The sequence below is a fragment of the Dipodomys merriami genome, unplaced genomic scaffold (assembly GCF_024711535.1).
Source record: "Dipodomys merriami isolate MVZ:Mamm:240054 unplaced genomic scaffold, mDipMer1.0.p SCAF_48, whole genome shotgun sequence".
Classification (NCBI taxonomy): Eukaryota; Metazoa; Chordata; class Mammalia; order Rodentia; family Heteromyidae; genus Dipodomys; species Dipodomys merriami.
The window spans coordinates 10837860-10859933 of NW_027206046.1; the positions used below are offsets into that span (position 1 = coordinate 10837860).

Below are 22074 nucleotides of genomic sequence, written 5' to 3' on the forward strand. Positions count from 1 at the left end.
GGGGGGGGGGAGAAAAAACACACACACACACACACACACACCCCAGGAGGAGGGGGCGTGGCCGAGCCGCACGCATGCGCGCTGCGCCCGGCGGGCGTGAGGGCGGGCCGCGGCGGCGGCGGCGGCGGCGGCGGCGGCGGCGGCCAGCGGCGGCGGCCAGCGGCGGCGGCGGCGGCGGCGGCCAGCGGCGGCGGTGTCGGCGGCAGGCACCCACGAACCCTGAGCCACAGAGTCGGCGACAGTGAACCGGAGCCATGGCTGGAGCTGGCGAGCGGTGCGCGCGGGCAGCAGCAGCAGCCACAGCAGCAGCCGCCGCCGCGACGGACACGCGGGCCGCGTCCAGGGAGCTGGGGGCCTCACAGTTCTAAAGAAGGAAGAAGGGGTGGGTGAGAGACGGAGGGGGTTCGGGGTGAGCAGCTCGCGGGGGGCACCGCGCTCTCCCAACGGCGCGGATCCTTTTTTTTTTTTTTGGAAATTAATATTAAAAAAATAAAAGGCCGAAGAGAGAGGGGGGGGAGAAAGGAAGGTGGAGGAGAGAAGGGGAGACTCGCACACACAACCCCGGACGGAGACAACACCCGAAGCCCCCCACGGTGAGGAGAGCTCGCGGTCTCCCTGCCGCCGCCGCCGCCGCCGATGCCGATGTGAAGCCCGGACTCCGCGCGCGCGCGCGATCGCCCCTCGCCGCCGCCGCCGCCGCCGCCGGCCGCTGCCCGGCCCCATCGATGTGGTGTCCGCCGCCCGCTCGCCCCGACCACCACGATGAACGCGCAGCTGACCATGGAGGCGATCGGCGAGCTGCACGGGGTGAGCCATGAGCCGGTGCCCGCCCCCGCCGACCTGCTCGGCGGCAGCCCCCACGCGCGCGCCTCGGTGGCGCACCGCGGCAGCCACCTGGCCCCGGCGCACCCGCGCTCCGTGGGCATGGCGTCCCTGCTGGACGGCGGCGGCGGCGGAGGAGGAGGAGGCGGCGGCGGCGGAGGAGGCGACTACCACCATCACCACCACCACCGAGCCCCCGATCACAGCCTGGCCGGCCCCCTGCACCCCACGATGACCATGGCCTGTGAGACGCCCCCAGGTATGAGCATGCCCACCACCTACACCACGTTAACCCCCCTGCAGCCGCTGCCCCCCATCTCCACCGTATCGGACAAGTTCCCCCACCACCATCACCACCACCATCACCACCACCACCCGCACCACCACCAGCGGCTGGCGGGCAACGTGAGCGGTAGCTTCACCCTCATGCGGGACGAGCGCGGACTGGCTTCCATGAATAACCTGTATAACCCCTACCACAAGGACGTGACTACCATGGGCCAGAGCCTCTCGCCCCTGTCCGGCTCAGGGCTGGGCGGCCTCCACAATTCCCAACAAGGGCTTCCCCACTACGCCCACCCGGGCGCCGCCATGCCCACCGACAAGATGCTCACCCCGAATGGTTTCGAAGCCCACCACCCGGCTATGCTTGGTCGCCACGGGGAACAGCACCTCACGCCCACCTCGGCGGGCATGGTGCCCATCAACGGCCTTCCACCGCACCATCCCCATGCCCACCTGAACGCCCAGGGCCACGGACAGCTCCTGGCCACCGCCCGGGAACCCAATCCTTCGGTGACCGGCGCGCAGGTCAGCAATGGAAGTAATTCAGGGCAGATGGAAGAGATCAATACCAAAGAGGTAGCGCAGCGTATCACCACCGAGCTCAAGCGCTACAGCATCCCACAGGCCATCTTCGCGCAGAGGGTGCTCTGCCGCTCCCAGGGGACCCTCTCGGACCTGCTGCGCAACCCCAAACCCTGGAGCAAACTCAAATCCGGCCGGGAGACCTTCCGGAGAATGTGGAAATGGCTGCAGGAGCCCGAGTTCCAGCGCATGTCCGCGCTCCGCTTGGCAGGTGAGAGCGAGCGGGGCTTCCTCCCCTCCCGCCGCCGCCCCCCCTCCACCACCCTGAGCCAGATTTGGAGGTGGGGGACACAGGAACCCCCTCCCCCCAAAAAAGGGGAAGCGGAATCCCTTTTCCTGCAGAGGGGTGGAGATCCATTCCCCCCCACATACACACACCCCTCCCCGCCGGCCGCCTCCCCCAGGGCTCCGTGCGCCGCGGGCTTTGGGGAGCCCGGAGTTTCTTCTCTGGGTGGTGTTTGCGCTCCGGAGCGCGGCTGGAGAGTCGCACACTCGGAGGCCGGAAGATAAGCCTCCAACCTGGAAGGGACGTTGGGGCGCAGAGTCCGTGCGATCGAACACCCGAGGGGTTAGGAAGACCCCGACGAAGCGTACCCGCCGCTGCGCTTAGGATCGCCGCCCCCCTCGCCCCCTTCCAGTGGGCTGGGGCTGTTCCCCAGCGCGGGGCTGGACCTGTCGGAACGGGGGGGGGGGGCGGTGGTGTTGGCCGGTCACTGTTTAGCTGAACCCGCGACGATCTCCGTTCTCCCCCCCCCCACCCCCACCCCCTGCTCACGTCTATCCGGGGAAGCTGCGGGTCGAGGCGCTGAAACCCGCGCTGGGTAGGAAAGGGAGGGAGGGAGGCAGACCCGGTGCCCAGGCCCCGGGGAGAAACCGCAGGGCCGCGATCACTGGAGCTTTGTGATATTTTCTTGTGTTCCTCTAAGTTGAGTTTTGCGTCTGAAACCCTTGGGCAGCAGGGTGGGCGCGTGTGCATCACACACACCGCCCACAAACAGTGGGGGGTGCCCGAACCCCTGGCCTGGCTGTCTCGGAGTTGACTGGGAACCCCCCCCACACACACACACCGGGCGACGGCTGAGTCCGAGCGGGACCACCGCGGGGCTCTCGGGCCGGGCCGGGTTCCACGGGGAGCTGGGGCCGTGGATAGACTCCAGAATTCATGCCCCCCCTTTCCCACCTCCTCCGCCCCCCTCCGCGCGGCGCGGAGCCCTGGCTGGGGCCTCCGCGAAGAGCAAGGTAAAAGCCCGAATGAGGGTTTGTTAATTAACTGATCGTTCTCCATTAATTCGTCCCTGGAGGACGCGAGACTGTCAATCGCTCTGAGCCGGGGGCGCCGAGCCGTTTCGCCGACTAAACTCCGAAGCGTGAGGCCTAAGCTCCCTCTCCGCCCCCCCCCCCCGGCGCCGGCCCCTGGGAACCTGGGGGTGGGGTGGGGTGGGGTGGGGAGGGGGGAGTGGCAGGTGTTGCCTGCCATTCTCAGCCCCCCCCAACGGACCCCCAAACGGTTCCTGGGTCTGGGCACCTCCGATCACCCAGCCTCCTACTCGACCCGGCCAGGTGTCCCAGCTTGACTCGCTCCGTGCGTCCGTCCGTCCGTCCTTCGCGTCCAACTTGTCCAAAGTTCTCACTCAGGTGCGCCAGGGGAGGCAGCGAGGGGGAGGATTGGAGAGGGGAGGCTGTGGGAATGCCCAGGGAATACTGCCCGCTCCCAGCATTGTGTGTGTGTGGGGGGGGGACAAGACCTCACCAGGTGCCCAGGCTGGACAGACCGTGTCCACTGCCCTGACCCTCCGCCTCTCCGGGCATCGGCTTTTTGAATCTCAGGGTGACCCCAGCCCTCTACCTCTGTCCAGGCCCAGCCAGCCCCCGGGGGAGGGGGGTAGGGGAGGAAGTTGGGAGAAGGTGGGAAGTTGGTACAAAAGTCTAGTCCGCACCCTCCCCCCCCTCCCTGGCTCCTGTCCCCCCCCCGCCCCCCGCCTGTCACCCCCAGGAAGGACAGGCCGCGCCCCTCTCTGGCCCTCTGACCTCTGGGGGTCAAGCTGGGGGTCGAGTGGAGTGGGCTGCGGCCCCGGGGCCGGCACCCGCTGGTCCGACGCCCCGCGGCCCGGTGCCCCGCGGCCCGCTGCTGTGGCGGGCACGTGGCCTTTCCTAGAAAACCACCGCGCCCGGCGCGCGAGGACCGCAGGGAGCTTTCTCCATGCAACTTAAGGGGGGGAAAGGGGGGCTGAGGCGCGAGGGCCCCCCAGGGCCTCAGGAAGGGGACCCACAGCAATCCGGGTGCAACGAAAGTTAAGACCTGCTTTGAAGTCACTGAAGAACTATCAGCCAGCTCATCTTCCTTCCTTCCTCCCTCCCTCCCTCCCTCCCTCCCTTCCTCCCTTCCTTCCTTCCTTCCTTCCTCCTCTTTCTCTCCCTTCCTTCCTATTTTCTTTTCCTTCCTTCCTTTTTCTCTTTCCCTTCCTTTCTCTTTTCTTTCCTCTCTTCTTCCCTCCTTCCCTTCCTCTCTCTCTTCCCCTCCCTCCCTCCCTCCCTCCCTCCCTCCCTTCCTTCCTTCCTTCCTTCCTCCCTTCTTTCCTTCCTTCCTTCCTCCCTTCTTTCCTTCCTTCCTCCCTCCCTCCCTCCCTCTCTCCCTTCCTTCCTTCCTTCCTTCCTTCCTTCCTTCCTTCCTTCCCTCCTTCCTTCCTTCCTTCCTTCCTTCCTTCCTTCCTTCCTTGTAAGGCCCATTTCTGAGTCCTCCAGATGTCTGGTGCTGGCAGCGTTGGCCTTGGCCGATACTGCAGGAGGTTAGTGCCTTTCGGGCTCTGCCTGTTGAGATCCCCCCCCCCGCCCTTCCCCACGCACACCTGCTCTCCTAGCCCCACTGCACGGGGAAAAAAAAAGATGCCCTCCTGTGTGTGAACCCGGAGTTGGGGTGCTTCGCTCCTCCGTTCCAGGCGCTCCCCACAGCGGGGGTCCAGGGCCAACCCCCCTCCCTGGTGTGGAGGCGCGCCTTCTGCCCACGGAGTTAAGGCGCGCGCGTGGGGGAAGCCGGGCGACGGGAGGAAACGCGCACCACATGAACTACCTTAAAGAAAAAGCAATGCATGCGCCCTACACGTGCTGCTCGCCGAGGCCCAGGCCTCGCGCCACTGCCGCGGGTCCCGAGTGGGTGGGGTGGGGTGGGGTGGGGTGGGGGCTCCGCCTCTGACGTGACCGATCCGGGAAGGCTTGGGGCCGCACGGGGCGAGCTGCGGGGCGCGGCGCGGGAAGAGGCCCGGGGCCGCCGGTACCAGCGGCGGGCGCAGCGCGCACGGGCGCGCCAGGTGACAGCGCGGGCTAGCGGGGTGGGTGCCGCGCACTGCCCCGCCCAGACCGCGTGGAGGGGGGCGATGGAGGGGCGGGCGGGACGCGGGGTACTTCGTCCCCCTTGCAGTCGGGGGGGCGGTGTTTGCCCTGGGCGGACCAGGAGGAACGGGGTTGAGTTGGGGGGTTGGGTTGGGGTTGGGGGGCGGCCTGAGAAAAGTCGCGCCTTACCCAACCTGGGCCGTGTTTGCGGTGCGTGACCTTGCGGCCCTGGTTGATTGATAACCGGCACCCCCCCCCCCCGCGCATGTCCATTTGCTTTCTTGTTAATATTTATCCCGGCTGGTGACATTTCAGGTGTCGCAGGTCCCCCCCATCTCTGAAGATCCCCCCCGGGCCCAAAGAGCCTCCCGGGCTGGGCGTGTGGGGCTCAGGCACAGGAAAGGGGCCCGGGCTCAAGGTTCCCCCCACACACACACCTCCCCACAAGCACCCTGATTTCTTTGCGCGCTGCTCGGCTGCATCTCAAGTTGTGCAGCTGCTCCGGGCCGGCGGCGGGGACAAAGGGCCGGCGGGGGCGGGGCGGGGGCCGCGGCCTCCTCCGAGCCCCAGGGACCAGAGGCGGGGGGGGGGGGGGGGGACTGGCCACGACGCACGGGCCTTTCCTTTGGGGTGACCACACACCAGCAGACTACGACATCAGAAAGGTCCCAGCCCGTCCTCTGGTCCCCGGGGGGGGGGGTGTCACCAGCCCCTTGAGGGGCTGAAGGTATGGATGTGTTTGAGAGTGCGCGCGGGGTGGTTGTGTGTGTGTGTGTGTGTGTGTGTGTGTGTGTGTGTGTGTGTGTGTGTGTGTGTGTGTGTTGGCCTTGATGGCCCAGGCAGTGAGGTTCTCCACCCGAGAGAAACCCAAACACCTGCCGTCTGGCTATTCCACCCACAAGCGCACCCCCACCCCACCCCCGAACCCCTGGGAAAGCGTCTCCACCAGCCCCGGCCCGCCAGGGGACCCGCGTCATCCCCACCCAGCCCGGACCGCGCGGCGAGCGAGCGTGTGGAAAGCGCCCAGAGGCCGAGATGACGCTTGCGCCCTCCCCCTCCTCCCCCTCCCCCTCCTCCCTCCCCCCCATACACATATACTGTTCCTGGGGGTTCACTTTGCTCGGGGGAACCGGGACTGGGTGGCGGCGCCGAGGGTGCTTCGCGCGCCCCCTGCCGGCCGCCGCCGGGCCCTCAGCTAAGTGAGGTTCAGCGGGCAGAGAGAGCGGAGCATGTGTGTTTATTTGTCGTCGTTTCGTTGAAACACTTTGTCGGCCTGGTGATGTTCAAACCCGGTACTGTTTGGCTAGGAAGAGGCTGTGGATGAGGCAGTGCCAGGTATGGCGTGAACTGACTGAGCTTCTCCTGCTTAGGGTTACCCGTTGATGGAGGGAACATCTCCAGCCCCACAAACACATACCCCAACTCTAGATCAGATGCCAAGCCTGCACACACTGAGTCGGGCCCTGATGCCGTGTGGGTGTGGGTGTGTGAAAAAGTAGAGTTAGCTGGGAGAAGTTAACCTTGGCCTTCTGAAGTGGTCGGATGGGAGGATTAGTGGCTTCTTTGTTTCGCTGTTTTCTCTCCTAGAAAGCTGAAGGAGACAGAAAGCAGCCCCGAGGCCTTGTGTTTCCAAGTCTTTCAGTCCTCTCCTGTGGGGTGGGTGAAAGGGAGGTGGAGGACGATCCCTCCAGCGGCGTCAGGACCCTGGACAAGGCCCTACCCTCTTGTGGCCTAATCTAGCATTGTCCCCTCTAGGCTAGGAAGCCTTAAATTGGGGTGAGAACACAAACGCTAACCAGCTCCTATTCTAAAGTTTATGGGAGCAGGAGGCCCCCACCAGGACTACTGGCACCGTGAAGCGATCGAAAAGATCAAACCTACCCACGAAGATCCGGTGACGGGTCGTTCTTCCGTGGTAGCTTTGTGTAGGTCTGAGCGCATGTGCACACCTGCTTACGGAATCGGAAATCACATCCCAGTGGGTGTGACAAGGAGTTGGATCATTAAGCTAAAAACGTTCGATTCAATCCCTTTGATCCGTGCTGGGGGTGGGGGGGGAGAAGATCCACAGTCATCTCTAATCATTGTTACACCAGTGTTACCAAGGTTGTTACAGGAGCTTTTTTTAGGTCATCGCTTCCACATTCATGACCAATTCGGCTAATCAAACAGATGCTTGCTCCCCAAAGTTCTCCAGAGACGCGATTCTTGGAGAGCAAACAAGTAAAACGTATTCCCCATTGTAAGAAAAAGAAAACTTCTCGAGTAATTTAAATGAGGCTCTGCTGGGTCTTGATCCCCCGCTTCCGCAGTTCGAGGTCTTGTCCACGTGGTGGCAGTATTTGGCGCTCCTTGTGAGCTCCATAGATGGGAATATTTAAACCCGTACTTAATATTGTAATGCAGCCAAGAATAAGAAATGACTAGTTTCACTTCAGTCCTAATCAAAAGGGGAGAATGTCCATATTTTGCCAAAACGGAATGGCCCCCTACCCAAGGTAGCAGTAGCAGGAGGATGTCATGGAAGAAATGATTGTTCAAAGATCATTTCTGATGCTGGAGAAATGTACCCAACAAATATTTACTAACTATGGCCACTGGTAGCTCACGCCTGTAACCCTAGCTATTCAAGAGGCTGAGATCTGAGGACCATGTGGTTCAAAGCCAGCCCAGGCAGGAAAGTCTGTGGGACCCTTAACTCCAATAAACTCTCAAGAACGCTGGAGGTGGCACTATGGCTCAAGTGGTAGAGTGCTTACCTTGAGCAAAAGAAGCTCAAGGATTGCGCCTAGACCCAGAGTTCAAGCCCCAGAATCCACAAAGAAGTGTGTAAAATATATATGGTTTTCCATTTTATGTCTATTTCAGTAATATAAGTAAGTATCATTAGGAGAAGAAGCCTCATTATTCCTACATAAGAAGTATAAGCCATATGATCCAGTAAAAAGAAAAAAAATTGTGTCTGATGTGAATGCATTTAACAGTCTCAATGTTCTATCTCTTCTTAATTTTATGTTTTGATTATAATACAATTACATTAATACTACTTAAGCTCAATATCCTCTTGAAATAGAATAGAGTTATGTGAGCAGTGTACGAATTCTTTAGCATAGGGTGTTGCTATTCTATGTTGCTCTTGCCCAAAAGCTGTTACTTTATCTTAAAATCAGAACAGATTAGCTTCTTGAATTTTGCTCTCCTTTAGATGTGACAAGTTTAATAAGACAGCAGCTGAATAGAACCAGACCCACAAGGACAACCCATGGAATTTGTCAAAGCAATGAACGAGGAAGAAACTTAAGTTTCTTGAGCATAGTTGGTTGTTGTACACCTGGAGATACCAACTTACTATCCACACCAATGGCTCCTGAGTCTTATACATATCAGGATCACTCACAGACTTAGAACAAATGTTTTTGCAGCAACCCAAGGTAATTTCTTTGTGCCATTCCTAAGGTTTGAACTCAGGGCCTGGGTGCTGCCCCTTGAGCTTTTTGTACTTGAAATTTTCACTCTACTACTTAAGCCACAGCTCCACATCTGGCTTTTTGATAGTTCATTGGAGATAAGAGTCTCATGGACTTTCCTGCCCAGGCTAATTTCAAACTGAGATCATCAGATCTCAGCCTCCTGGGTGTCTAGGATTACAGGAGTGAGGTACTGGTGCTTGGCTTCTGAGGTAATTTTTATTTATTTTATTTCTTTATTATTATTATTTATTGTCGGTCATGGGGCTTGAACTCTGAGCTTGGGTGCTGTCCCTCAGCTCTTCAGCTCAAGGCAAGTGCTCTACCAATTGAGCCATAGCACCACTTCCGGTTTTCTGAGTGGTTTATTGGAGATAAGAGTCTCAGGGTCTTTCCTACCCAGGCTAGCTTTGAACCACGATCCTCAGATCTCAGCCTCTTGAGTAGCTAGGATTACAGGCATGAACCACCAGCACCAAGCCAGCTTCTGAGATAATTTTTATAGAATATGACCTGAGTATTAGAATTTTTTAAGAGCTCCCGAAAGCAGTAATTACCACAATTTTCTGGCTGCTTTCTTTTAATGAGCTTATGGAAACACAGCTGAGAAACAATGATGACCTGAACATAATCCAAAGCCCAGAACCTTCTTATCCTCTGGCCTATGCTTCTGTTGCCAGGTCAGGTGTATCCAGACAGAATGTGGTCGTGTCTAATTCACCATCACAACCAGTCCAGAAAGCCTGTGCATAAAAAGCCTGGATATCAGAGAGCTTCTCTCTTCCCTCTGGGGATCTCAATGGGAGTTACTTATGAAAAATTATTTATTTTTCTTCAAGGCTTAGAAGAGATTTCTTTTTATTACTCTCCATTGAAGAAGCAGCCGAGGGAATGCAAAGTAGTAACAGAGCTAGACATGGAACCCAAGTCTCTCTATCCATTTGTTCACTTAAACAATTATTGATGGACAAGACCTATCTCATTAGAAGTGTTCTGTGGGTAGAGATGGTCCACAGGGACCCAGGCCTAGGGGAGGGCCCAAGGGCCCAGGCCCGCCATACTTTGAAGCCTTGGTATTCTGATCTACGCTAGGGCATCAATTACATTTCTTGGACCAACATCAGCACCCGCCTTGCTTTTCCAAAGCTTGCTCGTTACTCAGACTTCAAGACTCTGCGCACGCACACACACACACACACACACACACACACACACACACACACACACACACACACACACACACACACCAAATAATAAATTGGCTAAAGCTCTGTATATAGGTTGGCAGTTGTCCAGAGAACAACTTACAATTTCCATTTCAACATTGCACGCTTCCAGTCACCCATGTGTTTCCCTTCTTCCTTTGCTTTATACCACAGGGAACTCAAGAGTCGACAGTTTCTGAAAATCACCCCTTTTTCATTTTCACAGCTGCGAATGATCTCATAGTCCCAAAGAGAGGTTATCAGAAGCACATCATAAAGGCTATGGATCCCTCCTTCCTTCCTTCCTTCCTTCCTTTCTTCCTTCCTTCCTTCCTTCCTTCCTTCCTTCTTTCCTTCCTTCCTTCCTTCCTTTATCTCTCTCTTTCTTCTTTCTTTCTTTCTTTCTTTCTTTCTTTCGTTGTTTTCAAAAACAGATCAATGGGGAAATTAAATAAACAAACGAGTGGAGCGCGCCACCTAGTGACCAAAGTGGTCAGTGCCAGTACCTCGATGCCAGTGCGTGAGAGTAGTATTGATGGAGTCACAAAAATCGTTCATTAAGGCAATTTAATCTTTGCTATTAAATGTCCTTTCAATTCATTTGGGGTAATTAAGATGCAGTTAAAGTGATTAAATCCTAATTACTTATGCTAGACAAAGACATATTTGTCACACTAATGCGGTTAACTAAGGACTCAGAAAGAAAGTTAACATTTACTTCAAATGATGCAACTGGAAAAATCAGTTCCTCTTTTCATCATTAATCCAGTGAGCTGGGTGATTATGTAATGGCATTACAAGCTCATTAAACGAGGGAAGTGCTGATTAAAATGACTGCTAGGAGGAAAACTTGAACCTGAAGTAGCTCAGTACTGTTTGGTCAGCATTTCTGGACAAAATTACAAGGTGTTTTTTTTTTTTTTTTTTCTCCTCCAAGCTCCCCCAATCCAAAATAACAAACAGCTCTTGGGTTGAAACCTGATATTAAAAGACGGGTGCTTCTCAAAAGGCTCTTATTATCAACCTGCTCACATTATTAAGTGAAAGACACTTTATTTTGTTTGTGTGTCCACGATGCTGGGGCTTCAACTCAGGGCCTGGAACATTTTTTTCCCTCAAGGCTTGTGCTTTAAAGCGCTTTAGCCACAGCTCCATTTCTGGCTTTTGCTGGTGGTGGTGGTGTGGTCATGGGGCTTGAACTCTGGACCTGGGCTCTGTCCCTCAGCTCTTCAGCTCAAGGCAAGCGTTCTACCACTTGAGCCACAGTGCCATTTCTGGTTTTCTGGTGATTTGTTGGAGATCAGAGACTCATGGATTTCCTGCCCGTGCTGGCTTTGAACCTCGATCCTCAGATCTCAGCCCTCTGAGTAGCTAGGATTACAGGTGTGAGCCACCAGTGCCCAGCTCAAATCTTTTAAAAATATTTTCTAATGATTCCATTGGGCTTATGTTTTCTTATCTAGAAAGCTGGATGGATGAGGGTGTGATTCCTTAGAGACTCACATCTGGGGACACCCAACTGTGTCCCCTAGTGAACTGGTGAATTCATTTTAATCACCCAAAGATCTGTCTTAATTTCTCCATTATATAGTTACTGGTATTTTTTTTTTTACTATAAGTATCTGCAGAGTGACACCTTAAGACCATGCAAGTATCCCATTTTCATCAGAATTCCCTGTGGATTTAGCATCTGCTGAGCATCTTGCCTGACTTTGTCTCTTTTTTTCCTTGCAGTACTCCAGCCATGTTTGATAGCTCTTGACAGTGAGAAACAGTTCTGTCTTCTCTCTTACTTGTCCATTTTTCAGTGTGTCAGCTCACGAATTCCTTTTTCTCCAATGGCTTGTAAGTTATTTCTCTCTTTTTTTTTTGTCTGAGATTGGGTCTTGAACTCAGTATCTGAGGTTTTCTTTTGCTCATTGGCTGGTGAGCTACCACCTGAGCCATGCCTCTAATGCTATGATTTATTATTATACTTAAGTATTTTGGAGCTCACAACATCCCAGATTTGACTGCTGCTTACCCTCTCTAACCTGGATCCTATGTCATTTGACATTTGCTCTGGCCTTTTCTGGCATAAAGGGATATTCTAAGCTTATCTACTTTTCCCTGAGCCTCATTTGTATGCTTCTTTTTTTTTTTTTTTTTTTTTTTTTTTTTTGCCAGTTGTGGGGCCTGAACTCTGGGCCTGGGCACTGTCCCTCAGCTCTTCAGCTCAAGGCTAGTGCTCTACCATTGAGCCACAGTACCACTTCCAGCTTTTTCTGCTATGTGGTGCTGAGGAATCGAACCCAGGGCCTCATGCATGCAAGGCAAGCACTGTTACCACTGAGCCACCTTCCCAGCCCATCATTTGTATGCTTCTCTGATGAGCCTTGGCTTATTTTGGTGGGTATAGTGTTAGACACCAAAGATCTGGGAACAGATGTATACATTGCTATTAGGGTGATTTTTTTATTTTTTTATTTTTATTTTTTATTTTCTGTCAGTCGTGGAGCTTGAACTCTGGGCCTGGGCACTGTCCTTCCGCTCTTCAGCTCAAGGCTAGTGCTCGTATCACTTGAACCACAGTGCTACTTCCAGTTTTTTGGTGGTTAATTGGAGATAAGAGTCTCACGGACTTTCCTGCCCAGGCTGGCTTTGAACCACAATCCTCAGATCTCAGCCTCCTGAGTAGCTAGGATTACAAGCGTGAGCCACCAGTGCCTGGGTAGGGTGATTATTTTTACACCTTCTCAAACAAAGCCAAGAAATATGTGTATCTGTGTTTGTATACACACAAATATATATGTATATTTGTGTATACATCATCCATAACCTATGTGTGCACATAAACGTGTTTATATACATGCTTCTGTGCATATTTTACAGATCAAGAGTTCCTACTCAATACCTCCACCTCCAATTGCAATACAGTAAGCAGGCCTGCCTTATTCATGAATTTGACCAAGCGTGGACAAAAATAGTAATGAAAAAAATCAAAAGAAATTTCAAACACAAGTGTGTGTGTGTGTGTGTGTGTGTGTGTGTGTGTGTGTGTGTGTGTGTGTGTGTGTGTGTGTGTGTGTGTGTGTACTGGTCCTGAGGCTTGAACTCAAGCTTCCTGAGCTTTCTTTTTTTGCTGAAGACTAGTGCTAAACCACTTGGGCCACAGCTCCTCTTACCATTTTCCAGTGGTTAATTGGAGATAAGAGTCTCTTGGACTTTCTTGCCTGGGCTGGCTATGAACAGTGATTCTCAGATCTCAGCCTCCTGAGTAGCTAGGATTACAGGTGTAAACTTCCCGCACCCATCTTGAACACACACACAAAAATAATCTCTACATAATTCAGTTGATGTGTGGGGAAACTTGCCATCAATCCTGAGTTACCATCAGTTGCTTTTAGATTGTTGTGCAATCTGGTGTTTCCCTGCCCTTAACTTTGTGAAAATACAATATGCCCCCCCTCAAAAAAAAGCAGATGATGCCCCAAAAAGGCAAAGTAGAAGTTATAATAATCCTCCCAAGCCAATAAAGAATGCAATATGCTTCATTTAGATGACAAGGAGGATGTCTGAAAAGGTATTGTGTCTGTAGCAGAAGTAGATGGCATTGTGGGAAAAGAGCGTGAAATGAGATCTTGTGTTTGGTGAGCATTAGCAAATGGGTGACGGCCATTTTGTGTGACAATCATGTAGTTACTCCATGTAGTTTCAGTGATGAACACTTAGACCTACTTATACCTGTGTTATAGGTTAATCTGAGTGATTTTTAGAGTTCTAATCCTATACATGGGTTTTCAGTGCTGGTCTTGGAACCAAATATCTCTCCATATCAAGAGTTTACCACAGGCGGCTTTGGTAGAGTGCTTGCCTTGCAGGCACGAAGCCCTGGGTTCCAATCCTCAGTACCACAAACAGAAAAAAATCCGAAAGTGGTGCTGTGGCTCAAGCAGTAGAGTGCTAACCTTGAGCAAAAGAAGCTCAGGGAAAGTGCCCAGGCCCTGAGTTCAAGCCCAGAACTGTCCAAAAAAAAAAAAAAAAGAGTTAACTATATATGCACAGGATCTTTTTCTTGCCTCCCAGGTTCCCCTATTTGTATGCCCTTTGCTCCACAGTGACAACTCCCCCCACTCCACACACACACACTCATTTGCACAATCATGAAAGACACTGAGATAGTGTCAGCATTGCTCCGCACATACTCGTCAATATGCCTGCTTAAACATTTTTTGATAGGATTTATTTTCTGATCTTTCTCCTTTCCCATACTCATGTGAGTAACCCTTGAGAACGTGTTAGAAATCCTACTGAATCACAAACACTGTGCTGGAGTCCAGGAATCTGTGTTCTAATTGCCCTCCAAGTCACTCTGGTTCAGGTAAAGTTTGAGCAGCACTGCCCAAAATAGATAGCATAGATTGTTGAATGTGGTCCATCATCAGAGCATGACACAGACATACTGCCTTCTCTCTCTCTCTCTCTCTCTCTCTCTCTCTCTCTCTCTCTCTCTCTCTCTCTCTCTCTCTCTCTCTCTCTCTCTCTCTCTCTCTCCCCCATCTAATTTAGACACTTGGACAAATGGAAAGGGATCTGTCTGTCTGTTAGTCTGTCAGCTGGTGCTAAAAGATCTCACCGCCAGACCCAAAGGGGGTCAAGTCAGTTGCAGAGTACCTTATAGTGTGTGGGAACCCTGTGTCCAGTCCTCAGTGCAGAGGGATGGGGGAGGGGGCGACACAGCCAAGAATCTGACCCTTCCCCTCCCCCACCCCACACACCTCTTACCCAATTTCCACTTTCATCAGAACCACACAACAAAGCCTTCGGTGTCCAGGACTGAACTTCCTGGCACCTCCGTGTCCACCCCAGACTTATGCACAGACTCTGAAAATCAGTCCTGCTGGGATTGTTCAGAGGCAGCTTCATTCTGCAGAGTTCACGTGTGATTTAGAATAGAAGTTCTTCGGTTTTGTGTGTAGAAGTTCTTTGGTTTTGTGTGTAGGAGGAATGCATAGAGGCTGAATTGGTATCTTTGGCATAGGGTCTCATGTTTCTAGTGTTTTTCAGCTGGCTCCAATTTATAGTCAAAAGTAGAAACTCGTGTGTGTGTGTGTGTGTGTGTGTGTGTGTGTGTGTGTGTGTGTGTGCGCGTGCACGCGCGCACCAGTCCTGGGGCTTGAACTCAGGGCATGAGCACTGTCCCTGAGATTTGTACTCAAGGTTAAGACTCTACCTCTTGAGCCACACCTCCACTACTGGCTTTGGTGTTTAATTGGAGAAAAGATGCTCACAGACTTTCCTGCCTGGGCTGGCTTCAAACCTTGATCCTCAGATCTCAGCCTCCCAAGTAGCTAGAATTACAGGCATGAGCGTAAGAGTAAGAACTAGGGGGCACAGGTAACAGGACTTAAAGCCCAGAACCCAAGATCACACTATCACTGGCCTCAGAGCCAGCCCCTGGCTCTTCTGAATTCAAGTTCATCTAAGAATCCTTAATAGGTCAGATGCTGGTGGCTCATGCCTCTAATCTAAGTTTCTCAGGAAGCCAAGATCTAAGGATTTTTGTTTGAAAGACTCTTACCTCCAATTAACCACCCAAAAAGCCAAAAGTGGAGCTGTGGCTCAAGTAGAAGAGCACCAGCCTTGAGTGAAAATCCAAGGAACAGCACCTAGACCCTGAGTTCAAGTCCCAGTACTAGGGCGTACGCGCGCACACACACACACACACACACACACACACACACACAGAACTTCACTTGGCTCACAATGTGCAGCTCTGTGTTCTAAGGGAACTAGGCATTTAATAAATACTTCCCATTATATGCAGCCTTTGTTTTATAAGAAGAGCAAGGTGTTCTCTGGCATATGCTAAAAAAGGTATCATAAGGCCTGCCCTGCCCGCAAAGTTCCCCCTTTGTTAATTGAGCTCACATGAATTCTGAGATGCTTACTCTGCTAGTAAGGGCTAATCCAGGGATCTTTTTTATTTTCTTTTGTTTTATTTGAGATGATGGTCTTGCTTAGTAGCCCAGACTGGCCTCCAGTTCCTCATCCACTTAACTCTAACTCTCCAAGTGCTGGGATTACAGAGAGGCCCAGCAGGGTCTACAGATTGGGACTGTTTTAAAGTGGGAACAATGGCTGGGCGCCAGTGGCTCCTGCCTGTAATCCTAGCTACTCGGGAAGCTGAGATCTGAGGATCGAGGTTCAAAGCCAGCCCAGGCATTAAAGTCCATGAAACTCTTATCTCCAATAAACCACCAGAAAACTGGAAGTGGCGCTGTGGCTCAAGTGGTAGAGCACTTGCCTTGAGCTGAAGAGTTCAGGGACAGCGCCCAGGCCCAGAGTTCAAGCCCCACGACCAACAAAAAAAAGGAAAACAGTGCCCCTGAGCTACAGATTCTATCGTCCCTTCCTGGACCTGCCCATCCCCCCGCTCCCTGCCCCAATCTATTCTCACATGCTCTGTGTCTCTTCGCAGCTTGCAAAAGGAAAGAACAAGAACATGGGAAGGATCGAGGCAATACACCCAAAAAGCCCCGGTTGGTCTTCACAGATGTGCAGCGACGAACTCTCCATGCAATATTCAAAGAAAACAAGCGTCCATCCAAAGAATTGCAAATCACCATTTCCCAGCAGCTGGGATTGGAGCTGAGCACCGTCAGCAACTTCTTCATGAACGCCAGGAGGAGGAGTCTGGACAAGTGGCAAGACGAGGGCAGTTCGAATTCAGGCAACTCATCTTCATCATCCAGCACTTGTACCAAAGCGTGAAGGAAGGAGACCCACAAACTCAAACCTCGGTGGAAAAGCTTTAAATCATAAGTAAGAAGAATAAATCTTTTTTTAATAATAAAAAAAAAGACACGGGACCTCAAGATAGCAGGTTTATACTTAGAAATATTTGAAGATGAAAAGGAGAGAGAAAAAAAAGTGATATTTATAGTCCAAAGAAACCAAAGACTTAAGCTCATCTGCGTTCTGACTTTGTTCGGAGACACACACTTCAACGGGGTGGGGGGGTGAAGACTTGGCAAGAAGAACTGGAAACAGGACAACCACTGGAGCGCACGCCTTCGGTCCACCATCCTCGCTGTGCTTGGCTAAGTAGGGGTTTGGAGCACAGTGATTCTGAGCGATCGGGTGGACATCTTTGAAGATTGAACTTTCTCATCTGTTCCAAAGCACCATGAAAGTGGATGGTGTCTCAGTAAAGTGTGTGTGGGGGGTGGGTGCGTGTGTACATGTACACACGCACACCACCACCACTACCACCACCACCATTACCAGTGGTTTGGGACTTAGGCAAGGCTGCTTTTCAGGAAGGGTTGTGCCCGAAGAGTACAACTACCGTGGCATGAGGCTGTCTGAGTCCATTGAATTGGGAGGATGGTTTTTGCTTGTCAGAGTCTAATGTTTGAACCTGCCAGGCTGGCAACCTATAGGGCAGATTCAAACCCAGCAAAGAAAATTTGAATGACGCCTAAACCAATGCATTCTCTTTGTTTGTTAAGAAATGTTCAGCTATTTTTTAAGAACTGAAACAAGAGCCCATCCATTAAAAAAAAAACCCACCTAGGTACCAAAGACACACTTAATATTATAGTGCAGGTATTTTATCGCAATGATTTTAATAACCAAAGCTATTTTTACACAAGATACTATGTAAAGTTATACGTATGAACTGCTCGAGCCGTAAGATACATGACACATAGATTCACAACTATTATTTATGACGCGTGAAGGCATTTGAAATATGAGTTTTTCAGAACTGGCAAGAAAGAATGTAGCTTCAGGGAAGCAACTAATATCATAACGTAGAGGTCAATATGATACACATGTACATCCAGACAAATAGACATGATACCATGGTCTGTTTATAGCTGAGAAAACCTTGGGACCCTTTCAAATTAGGACCCCTATTTATACACTACAAAGCTAAGTTTAACACAGCAAGATGTGACTAAATTAGACAATTTATTCAGGGTGATACTTTTTAAAATAAAAGACCATCCAATAAAAATTTAGACTAATTTTGGCTTAAATTGGTTTTAAGCAGTTGGTACCAAATACTTTTTTAAAAAATTATAATACTTTAGGGACATAAATAAAGTCAGATGGCCAATATTGTTATTAAAATTAATTGTCCCATATTTTGTAGCCATCCTAAAAAAGAAATCAAATTGATTTTATTGCCAATACTAGGCATTTTATAGGTTGGCCATCAATAAAACAGCAGGTGCTTAAAAAATGGTAGAATTAGTGGCATCATATAAAAAAAAAAAAAGCTAGAGTTCTAGTTGAGTGTGTTTTGAATTTTCAACCAATCATTATAGTATGGTGTAGGCAGAATCTCACAGACTTTGGAATCTGTTGATAGTAAACAATTTATTTCACTAAGCATGCCTACATCCTTTCTTGCTGCTGCATAAGCCTAGAAATTTTATAGCATTTATTCCTTTCTCTAACAGGGACAGATTTTTTTTTAATGACTAGACCTGAGATTCCAAATTCAAAACTTTAAATTTCTATTATCCCAAATCACTTCACTGGAGCTATATAAATCAAAGCCAAAGAAAAAGAAAAAAGAAAGTACTAGCGGTACCCTAGTGACTAACTTGATATCAGATAAATTCTCTCTGAATTTACTGTGGTACCACCGGTAAAGAATTGGAGCTGGACACAGGTAGCTCATGCCTGTAATCCTAGCTACATAGGAGGCTGAGATATGAGGACTGCAGTTCAAAGCCTGCCCAAGGAGGAAAGTCTATGAGACTCTTATCTCCAAATAACTCAAAAAAAAAGCAAAAACCAGAAATGGAGCTGTGGCTCAAGTGGTAGAACACTAGCCTTGAGCATAAAAGCTCAAAGACAGTGCTCAGGCCCTTAGCTTAAGCCCCAGGATGGGCAGAAAAAAAAAAAAAGAACTGGATACTCTAATTACTACACCTAATTACTACTAATTACTATACCAAAATACAAATACAAAACTAAAAATTATCCTAATAATAAGTTGTCAGTGGAGATTCACTAAAATGCCAATGGAAAGAACATCTTGAAACTATCTTGACCAAAATCTAACTGCTCGGCATCGTATCTCAGCATCTTCTCCTCTAGATCCAAAATGAACAGGTATCTGGAGAGAAGAATCTAAGAATCGAAGGCCACAGCCATCTGTTTGTTTTTCCTTCCTGTCCCCTGAAGAGAGAGAAAGGAAACCTAACACACATTTCCTTTCATGAAGAACTGCATTTGCCTTGATGTATTTTGACTTCATGGTTTTTTTTTTTAATTTTGTTCAGAATTCCACCTGAATTGTTTTTCCTCCTAAATATGGCACAATTATAGCTCAGCTATTAATAGACTGTTAAAATGGCCACTCTTCAAGATTTGCTAAATAGAAACTTACCAAGGACACAGACAAAAGAAAGGAAAAAAAACACCATTTTTCTCTCCCCACACTTGTGATGGGGTACAGGTCTAGAATGGATTCATCATTTAGGAGGGAAGAATGCCTTACTTACTTGAAACAAGAGAATTTACATTACAGGGAAATCCAAGCTGTGTCTATATAGCTTACTAAATTGTAATACTCTATGAAACAAAAATTGAATTCAGACAACCACAATTCTCTGGTTTTTCTTTTCTACATTACCCCCAATGATTATGTAGGCACAGTCTCAGTATATCTGTTTTAAACATTTAATCTTAAATATTTAAATGTGGTTTCTTTTAAATAACCAGTTTTACTACTTGCTACAACCAAAGATGATTTTCATACCAGCATCAAATTTGCACCCATATGTAATTTCAGGGCCCAGAAATGTATTTTCGCATAAACAGATGCACAAATCAGAGCCTGAGAAGCAATTTTTTTTTACTTGACTATTTAAGCATATTCACAACATTTGCTTTTAAGAAATCATTGTGGACAAACTCAGTTTCTCACAAGCAATCAATCCACTTGTCACATCATGTGTAACTGACTCTAGCCTGGCATGTAGAAAAAATGCTTCTGTTCTGTTCAGTGTAGTTTTATTGCTTATTGTTCCTGTTTTTTAACCTACTCCATGCAACAGTGCAGCTCATGTGCTTACCATTCCTTAATCCTTTATCAAAATCCCCCTTTTAAAAAGTTCCCTCTTTTATCTAGATAATTGTTATATTCATGACAAGACTGTATGTACTTCCATTTTTATTTATTTATTTATTTAGAATCCGGAAGTTAGTCTGTTTTGGAACCATAAACCCTGAGTCCTCTCCTACCTGGAAGTTTTCCTGAGAGAGGACTAAGAGGTATGAAATCCGGCTATTCCAAAAGTCAGACATCAGTGAATATTCAGATAAAAATACAGTTCTAGAGCTGGTGCCAGTGTTCTTTGCCTGTAATCCTAGCTATTCAGGAGGCTGAGACCTGAAGAACCTGGATCAAAGCCAGCCCAGGCTGGTTCCAATTAAGCACCAAACAAGCTAGAAGTAGAGCTGTAGCTCAAGTTGATAGAGCACCAGCCTTGAGCAACAAACAACAACAAAAAACACTCAGGGACAGCACCCAGGCTCTGAGTTCAAGGCCCAGGACTAGCTAAATAAATAAATAAAGATAAAATGAGATAAAATAAAGTTCTGGTTGTCAGGAATTCCAATCCCAGGATGCAGCTGGAATAGATTCTAAAGACCAAAGAAAAATGTGTGAGAAATCCAGAAGTCTTAACTGAAAGATCCCTCATTGTGCCCACTCATTAAAGGCTTCATTCTTTATTCCAGAACAACCGCAAAGCACTATGGTACCTCCAGACTCATTCATCTCATTGCTACCCTAGGTAAATCCCTTCCACCACACCCCATCTTTGCAGGTTAAATGAAACTTTACTATACCAAAGAGTCCTAGGACATAGTCACCAGAGCTATAAAGGCATTTTTTTCTTCCCTAAGAGAGGCCCCCCCTTCTTTGTAGGTAAACGATGAAAACTATGCATTTAACAAACAAAGAGAAAGCACTTCCTTTTCTAACAAAGTTGTTTAGGGTGCATTCAAATCCCAGAGGCTGCTTTTGGAGAGATGTTTGGCCTTCTGGAACATGACTGTGGTATGGTAACCTTTAACACTACCATTGGTAACTATTTCCTAAATAGTAAGAACAAAGAAGCAGAAGGTAAGAAATAGCGACTTCCATGTGTTGAGAAAAAAAAAAAAAAGAAAAAAAAAAGAAAAGACAGAAAAGGAAAAAAAAAAAGAAAAAAAAGAAAAAAATGGAAAAAAAAAGTGTAAAGATCTACTATTTATAGGGTGAACCAAAGACGCTACCTCACTAGATTTCCATTGGTGATTTTAATCACATTGATGATACCAAAGAATACCAAAGATATTTTTCCTGCACGGCATTGATCTGGAATGGGAACTCCACCCCTCCCCCCTCCCCTCCCCCACCTCCTTCCTCCTCCCTCCTCAGTGTGGAACTTGTCTTCATTCTTAATAATGATACGATAATGGTCATTAGAAAATAACTCTTACGACTGCTAGTTCTTGTAAATCTCTAGGCAAACATGTTGCAGACTTTGTAAGAAAAAAAAAAAAAACTCTTAGGATGAGTGCCTTGCTTGAACCAAAGTGTTAAACCGCTGTTGACCTCTCTTCTCCTTATACTCTGAATACCTCAGCCTCGTAGAAAGGCCACTAATGAAAAAAAAAAAAAAAAAAGGAATAATTATTCACCGTGGTGCTTTTTCCGTGCAACCATGCAATGAAACTTTCTTTGATACCAAAGGATGACTTCCTCTTCTCCCTTCCCCCAATTTCTTGCTGATAAACCAAAGCTCCTCCATCTCTCTCTCTATCTCAAAGTCCTCCTTCCTCCCCCACTTTCCCCCACACCCCACTTCCCCTCCTCCCTCCTCCCTCCCTTCCCTGGGCATGCCGTGCTTACTAATTCCTTCGAATACCTCATAGTAAGAAAGTTTTAGGATTATGTTGTATAGAGAGTCTATGTGATAAGGCAGAACTTACTAGTTTGGTAATTGTTAAGGTTACTTTAAAAAAAAAACCAAAACCTTTATAATTCTTATTTATTTTGTAGCTTGTATGTTGGGGTTGCTCCCTCCCTCCCTTTGTCTTTCTCTCTCTCTCTCTCTCTCTCCCCACCCCCCTTGGTTTGGGGTTTATTTTCTTGACAGAACTACTCTGTTGCTCAAGGAAGACTTCATTTCTAGAAATGTTCCCCACATGGATTAAGGGTTGTGTTTAAAAAAAAAAAAAAAAAGAAAAGAAAATATGGAAAAAAATGATTTTCATTTTGAGGGTTACTTATGATGGTTTTTGTATTTCATAGAAAATTTCTTTCCACAGGGTAAAAAAAAAATCTATATATATCTATATATATCTATATATGTCTATTGATCTATATAATCTTT

General features: G+C 49.1%; 1 protein-coding gene across 1 annotated transcript; it reads left to right on the forward strand.

Moving 5' to 3' along the window:
• The first annotated feature begins 762 nt into the window (after positions 1 to 762).
• On the forward strand, positions 763 to 18664 carry Onecut1 (one cut homeobox 1). The gene is made up of 2 exons (XM_069995377.1): positions 763 to 1900; positions 16149 to 18664. The coding sequence occupies exons 1-2, from the start codon at positions 763 to 765 to the stop codon at positions 16439 to 16441; spliced, it is 1431 nt and encodes a 476-aa protein (XP_069851478.1). The 3' UTR covers positions 16442 to 18664.
• The last annotated feature ends 3410 nt before the right edge of the window (positions 18665 to 22074 follow it).

Bases quoted from the DNA above. Each gene is read 5' to 3' on its own strand.
- Onecut1 (XM_069995377.1), top strand. From the start codon at position 763: ATGAACGCGCAGCTGACCATGGAGGCGATCGGCGAGCTGCACGGGGTG. The intron at 1,901-16,148 runs GTGAGAGCGAGC...GTCTCTTCGCAG, and splicing joins GTCCGCGCTCCGCTTGGCAG to CTTGCAAAAGGAAAGAACAA.